The sequence below is a fragment of the Gekko japonicus genome, unplaced genomic scaffold (genome assembly GCF_001447785.1).
Source record: "Gekko japonicus isolate JY-2015 unplaced genomic scaffold, Gekko_japonicus_V1.1 scaffold1321, whole genome shotgun sequence".
NCBI lineage: Eukaryota > Metazoa > Chordata > Lepidosauria > Squamata > Gekkonidae > Gekko > Gekko japonicus.
Genome location: NW_015177053.1, coordinates 467,692 through 474,756, shown reverse-complemented (window position 1 = coordinate 474,756; position 7,065 = coordinate 467,692). Strand labels below are relative to the sequence as shown.

The window sequence follows — 7,065 nt, the reverse complement described above, 5'->3', positions numbered from 1 at the left end:
TAAAGTTTTCCCTCCGATGGTCGTGGCCCCGCCCCCAGCGTGCCCGGTGTCCTAACGTCACTTCCTGGTGATGCGCACGTTGGGGTGGGGTTCCCCCCGGGGCCAAATCCACCGGCGATGGGGAACGGGCCTCTGGGGCGGGGGTTTCCCTGCCTCCGGGGGGACTTGGCGACCCTGCACCTATTACCTGATCAATTTTTTTTTACCTGATCGAACCTGGGACCTTCTGCAGGGGAAGCAGATGCTCTTCCCCCCGAGTTAAAGATGTCAAATCTAAATATTATATTATACCACTAGAGTGGCTTGCACTCCTAGACTGGCCCTGTGAGGCAGGATTACTTTGCCATGGCAATGATAGCAAAAAAAATCTGCCCTGGCGAGGAGGTGTTGAGGCTCATGGGACGTCACTCGAGCCCGAAAACACAGAAAATTGCCATGGCAATGATAGCAAAAAAATCTGTCTTGGTGAGGAGGTGTTGAGGCTCATGGGACGTCACTCGAGCCCGAAAACACAGAAAATCAACAATATCGCTAGTCTTCAAAGCAAGGTTGTGCCAAAGGAAAGACCTCCGGAGCTCTTTTTGTATCGGTAAAAAGGTAAAGGTAAAGGTTCCCTTGCTCGAAAGCCAGTCGAATCCGACTCTAGGGTTGTGGTGCTCATCTCCGTTTCAAAGCCGAAGAGCCAGCACTGTCCAAAGATGTTTCCGTGGTCATGTGGCCGGCTTGACTAAACACCAAGGCGCACGGAACGCTGTTCCCTTCCCACCGAAGTGGTACCTATTTATCTACTTGCAATTTCTTGCTTTCGAACTGCTAGGTTGGCAGGAGCTGGAACTAGAGATGGGAGCTCACTCCGTCATGCGGCAACTCGGGTCTCGAACTGCTGAACTACTGACCTTCCACAGCCTGCAGTTCAGCGTCTTAACCATTTCAGCCACCGCAGCTCCTTTTGTATCTTATGTTTTTCACATGCCTCCCCCTCTCCATGTCTCCCATCATCGGCAGCTCACGTTTCAAATCCTCGCATGCTCTCTTTCTCTCCGCCAATAATTCCTCCTGTCTTTGTTTCCCCCATGCAGTCACCATCACGGCCCTGTTCCGAACGAACTTCCGAATGGACTTTCCTTTTGACCTGCAGGAACTGCCTGCCTTTGCTGTCATAGGGTAAGTCCACAGGGATTCAACTAATTGAAGTACAGAAATGATAAGAGGCAAGCCCCAGTGAGAAATCTGCATATGAAAGGAAGCCGGAGCTCTCCGGTGGTACCCAGGCGCCATCCCAGCCACAATCCCAGAGCTTCGAGCTGTCTTATAATGACTCGATTCAGAACAGGAACACATGGCTGCTTGTTTGATGAGAAACCCTGCCAGGATTCTCCCCCAGGGGGACCAGATGCAAAGGGCTGCTGTATTCTAAACGTTTTGCAGGAGGGGGTTTCTGCAGGGGTGGCCTGTTGCAACTCTGCACACGGAAAACTGCCCCTGCCCCAAGTTCTGTCTCGAATGCAACGGTGAAGGGCCTAGGAATCCGGCCGTCCTCCTTGGCATTTGGTCATCCTAATTTGCTCTAGACAGAGCTGAAGAGTCTGGATTTATTTGGCTCCGGAATTAGCCTTGGAAGCCCTTGAGGTATACTGGAGCCATGGAGCACGTGGATCCCCATGGCCCCTGTGGGTGGTGCAGGGGCCACTTGGCTCGGGTCCAAGCCTAGTGACCCCCGAGGGCTGCCATTAATATAGTAGGGTTGCGAGCTCCAGTTTGGGAAACTCCTGGAGATTTGGGGATGGAGCCTGGGGAGGACAGGGACCTCAGTGGGGTGCAATGCCACAGAGGCCACCCCTCCAAAGCATCCATTTTCTCCAGGGGAACAGATCTCTGTAGTGTGGAGATTAGTAATTCTCAGAGATCTCCAGGTCCCACCTGGAAGTTGGGATCTTTTGTTCTTTTGTTGGATGTTATGATTATCCAAAAAGCAATATGTATAAAACCAATTAAGAATAATCATGCAAAGTACTGGATTAATTATTTCCCCCTCCACCGTAGGATCTGCTCTGGGTTCCTGGGAGCGTTTTTTGTTTACTTCAATCGGCAGGTGGTTTTGTCTGTCCGACGGCATACGGGTCTAAGTAATTTCCTAACCAAATAGTAAGTACACTCTCGACCAGTTATTCTCTTTGAGGTGAGTGGGGCAGCAAGCATACTGGTTTAAATCATTAAATCGTTAAATCGTTACTAGAGACAGAGAGAAAGAAAAGGATTTCCTGGTCTTGCAATACGTAGATCTGAAGAAGACATTGCCTTTGGGCCTCTTATTTATGAATGGCAGTCCGTTGTGGTTTCGAGGAGAGCTGAATCAAGAAGGACCTTACACATGAATGTGTAAAGTGGTTCTGTGGGAAAGCATCATGTTTGGGGTGGTGGGGAAGCAATACAGAGGTTGTTTGTGGCATTGGATCTCTGAAGGCTCATTTCATACACAGAAATGAACTCTTGAATTGCAGTCCTCAAGTGATGAACATCCATGTGTGGGCCACAATAGAAATAATGAAGGCGTGCCTCGGTGGTATAGCACGTGCTTTTATGTACAGGCAGTCCCAGTTCCAAACTCTGGTATCTCCAGCAAGTCAAGTCAAGTCAAGTGAGCCTTTATTGGCATAAATTATCAAAACCATTTATACATTTAAAAGGTATCTCCAACATTTGTTAGTGTCTACCAGCAGAGTCCATTTGGTTGACAGGAACTCATATATGGTACTGGGCTTTCCAGTCAAAAGGATAAGATTTATCATCTACGAGCAGAGTTTTCTGTAGTCCCTCAAGTGTTTGTCTTTCCTCTTAGCAAAATATTTTCTTTCCCACTCTAAAAGTAATCTATATTGTAACAGCATGGAGGATGAGTAAGCTGTGTGTTCGTATTTGTGAAGAGTGGATTTAAAATAAATAAATAAAGCACTTGCATCAATTAGGCTTAAATTAATCAGTATCTTAACATCTTGCAGTTAAAACACTTTATCTTCTTAGGGCTCAGATAAGATGAAGATCATGAACCTAGATCTGTCCATAAATTGCAAACTGCTGGCCTCAGCCATTACTGCCTCAGGTTCAGTCAGGGAAGGGAGAGGGAGTTTAACTCTTCAACCTCCATTCAGATTTGTACATCCTTGCTCTGCTGTTGTTCTTTTCAAGGGGGGGGGGAAATCATGTTTTAAACGATATGCTTTTTCTGCTTTGAAATGCGAACCAACAAAGCAGGAGGGTGGTTTTTACGTTGTGAAACTGCGTGAAGATTAAAGGGCCAAATCTCCCCTTCCTTTGCTGCATGGCCCTGAGGCAAACTGAGGCTGCACAAACCGGCAGGTTACATTTTTTATTGGGTGTAGTAAATAAGAAGATGGAGACTGACTGGTGATGAAGGTGCACAGAAAATTTATATAGATATAATGGTGAATATATACACAGAGATATACAGGCTATCATACAGCATACCGTGCCTTCGCTTGAAAGACTAAGTCCCCCACCCAGTTTATCACGCTGATAGCTAATATACTAAACCCAGCCAATCACTAACAAGGTGAATTAATTACCAACTCTAACAATGCCTGATAGAGAACACCTGCTAGTATAACACCTGGCTGTAATCACTTAATCACTAGCATGACAGCTAGGACTGTCAAACAGATCAAACTGATCTAGTAACTGCTTGCTACCTCTATCACCTAGACATATATCTCAATATTTTTATGGTCAGACTGAGATGTGTAATCTTTGCCTTATCATCAAGGACTTTATTTTACAATCAACGCAAACTACAGTGCCTTAGTATCTTGCCCTCCAAGCCCACAGTGGTTCACAGGAGAGAAATTATACCCACCCACCCCCCTTGCTGGGGGAGTCCATGTTTATTGACAAATGTTCTCCCACGCACAGCCCTGCTGGTGTGGTATTCCATGTTAAGAGATCAGCTTGCTTTACAAGCCACCTGAATTTATACTCTCTCTTTCCCTCTCTCTTTTTAGCCGCTTGGTATATCCAGGGGTTATAACCTTCTTGATAGCATCTGTGACATTCCCTCCAGGCTTTGGGCAGTTTATGGCTGGAGAGGTGAGAATGCTGTTGTCGGTTTCCTAGAATGAGGGATACCTTTGTTCTCAACGTAATGTGTGTTCGCACCTTCCTTTTCTAACAGTAGTTAGCTGAAGCAAAACAACCCCTTCTCTACTGCATGCACTATCTATCAAGTCTGTGGGTCTCTGTAATGATTCCATGTTTTGGTGTGTGTGTTCCTTTAGATGTTTAGTTTGAATGCAGTAATATGAGAAGAGTGATAGAGGGTGACAAGTGTGATTTGATTGGCTGCTGACTGAGAGTGTGGGAGGAGGGGTGTCTGAGAGGATTCTGTGTGTGTGTCTATGAGGAGATTCTGTGATATGAGAAAGACAAGTATGGAAGAGTTTTGAAGAGAGTCTGTGTGACTCTTGAGAGTTAGAAGGATTCTGTGTGTGAAGCTTGAAGAGAGAATATAGTCTGTGTGACTATGGAATTCTGAGTCTAATTCTGTGTGAATAAGACCAACAGTTTTGTCTGTGTGACTAAGAGAGCTGATTCTATCCAGTGTGAATAAAACAAAAAGACTAGCCTGTGTGGCTATATGTATGAGTGTATAAGCCTGTCAGAGTGGAGTTTAGAGCTTGAGAGACTGTTTATAGCACCAAACTTTGCCAGTTATATTTACGTTCCTTTTGTCAACAACTGTCCAAAATAACCAGAAACCTATTGTTTCTTTTGTCAGCAACTGTCCAAAATAACCAGAAACCTATTTTGTTCTTTATTAAATAAATCAATGTTTGTTTAAACTTATCCCAGAAATCAGTACAGTATTTCCTCAGGGCCACATAGTCCTCTGAAGTGCCCAGACCCTAGGTCATACTACCAAAAGAGAGAGAATTTGAATTTAAATTCCTTGTGGCAGCAGAAAACTACCAAGTTTATATACACAGAGAGTGTTTAAAAGTAAACCCATTTCCCCTATAAGCGAGGACGCCACAGTCTCCTTCTCTGTCTCTTGCTGAGAATCAAAAGTCGTGACTCGTGGCTATCCCATATGCCTTTGCACTCAGTCAGGGAGGGTGAGGGACCCTGCCTTTTGAAAGTGTGCTCCAGCCAGCTATTTCTGACCAAGGGACAAGCCAGCTATTACTATCCCCTGAACACAAATACCCCCTGTCTATTTCAGTCATTCCAGGAGAAACAGCTGTGAAATACTGCTGGATCTTGCAGCAGTAAGTTAATGCCAGGGTATGAACTCTACAGTGGGTAGGGCCCCGTCCAGTAATACTTTCCAGCAGTAAATCAGTGGTGAACTGCCTGGATGTAAAGTGTTCCAGTTACTTAACATGGGAGTGCATGAACTGGCTCCCTTTGCACACAATGAGGAAGGGAGGGTTGCTATGGGAGCAACTGAGCAGCATGCGGAATATGTAGGAGAGTCCCAAGCACCCCCATAATTCTCAGCCATAAAGGCCGTTCGTGTGCCATGAGTCCCTCGGAGGAGTGCCAGTGGAAGTTTCAAACAGGGTTGCCAACCTCCAGGTGGGGTCTGAAGATCTCCTGGAATTAGAACGGATATATAGCCTAGAAAGGTCAATTCCCCCTGGAGAAAAATGGCTGCTTTGTAGGATTGCTAGAGCTGCGGTGGCTCAAGTGGTTAAGACGCTGAACTGCAGGCGGTGGAAGGTCGGTAGTTCAGCAGTTCGAGACCCGGGTGCCGCATGATGGAGGGAGCTCCCGTCTCTAGTTCCAGCTCCTGCCAACCTAGCAGTTCGAAAGCAAGAAATTGCAAGTAGATAAACAGGTACCACTTCAGTGGGAAGGGAACAGCGTTCCGTGCACCTTGGTGTTTAGTCATGCCGGCCACATGGCCACGGAAACGTCTTCGGACAGTGCTGGCTCTTCGGCTTGGAAACGGAGATGAGCACCGCAACCCTAGAGTCGGACTCGACTGGCTTTGGAGCAAGGGAACCTTTACCTTTTACCTTTAGGATTGCTAGCCTCCAGGTGGGTCCTGGAGATTCCCCAGAATGACAACTGACCTCCGGACGACACAAATCAATTTCCGTAGAGAAAATGGCTCCTTTGGAGGTTGGAGTCTATGGTGTCGTACCCGGCTAAGATCCCTCCCCTCCCCAAACCCCCCCCTCCCCAGGCTCCATCCCCAAATCTCCAGGAATGTCCCAGTCCAGGGCTGGCAACCCCTAGCTTCAAAGTTGGCTGAGTGAATCAGGAAAACAGAAGCCGTTCTGCTGAGGGTGATGCACGTGCACTGCGGTAGAATAAATAGTTGAATCAGAACTCGTTGCAAAGATAACCCAAATTTGGCAGCAACTGCACCTGAATTCTGGCACTGTATACATTATGCAAATTAAACAAATGTGTCCCTGCTTTTGCGTTCTCTGCCTTTCGGTTTTTTGCCAGGCATTGCCCCCATGTTTAAACCTATCTTCACAACCATAAAGGGCTAGTAAGGCAACATTTCTTTAAAACGAAAGCTGAGAACCTCAGTTGGAGTTGGAGTCTGAAGCCAGTGCCAAACTCTGGCTGCGGTCACACGGAGCATTAGCCATGCTACAGAGACAGAAGATAGGCGGATTTTCCGGGCACGATCACACCGCCACATCTGGGAAGCGTAGAGCTCCCGTGGCTCACCCAAGGCTTCCCGCCGAAGATGCGGGGTAAAAAACTAGTACCTCCGAGGTACTAGTTTCCAGAAACCGCGGGGCAAGGGCGGGCGTCTGATCGCGTTTCCGGTGGCATCTGGCGCCCGCCCATGTCCCCTTGCAAAAAGGGTTTTTCCCCCAAGTCTCCATGGGATGCGCACAAGCACCCAACGGAGCATGCGCACACTTCAGTTTAAAAAAAACAACACAACCCCATTTGCTGCGCCTGTGGTGTGATCGGCGCCTCCCCCCTTACCACGGGACCTCAACCAGACGTCTGATCGCGCAGCCACGCGTTATTTTGCTCCAGGGCAAACAGCCACGCTTCCCCCCCCCCCCCCCACTTTTCGAC

General features: G+C 47.4%; 1 protein-coding gene across 1 annotated transcript in view; it reads left to right on the top strand.

Annotated features, from left to right (window-relative positions):
• The window catches only part of CLCN1 (chloride channel, voltage-sensitive 1), an 82,224-nt gene that overhangs the window by 44,868 nt on the left and 30,291 nt on the right, over positions 1–7,065 (top strand). The window contains exons 9-11 of the mRNA XM_015428122.1: positions 1,080–1,164; positions 2,044–2,145; positions 4,017–4,101. Of these exons, the coding sequence (XP_015283608.1) occupies positions 1,080–1,164; positions 2,044–2,145; positions 4,017–4,101 (272 nt within the window). The remainder of the gene's footprint in view (positions 1–1,079; positions 1,165–2,043; positions 2,146–4,016; positions 4,102–7,065) is intronic.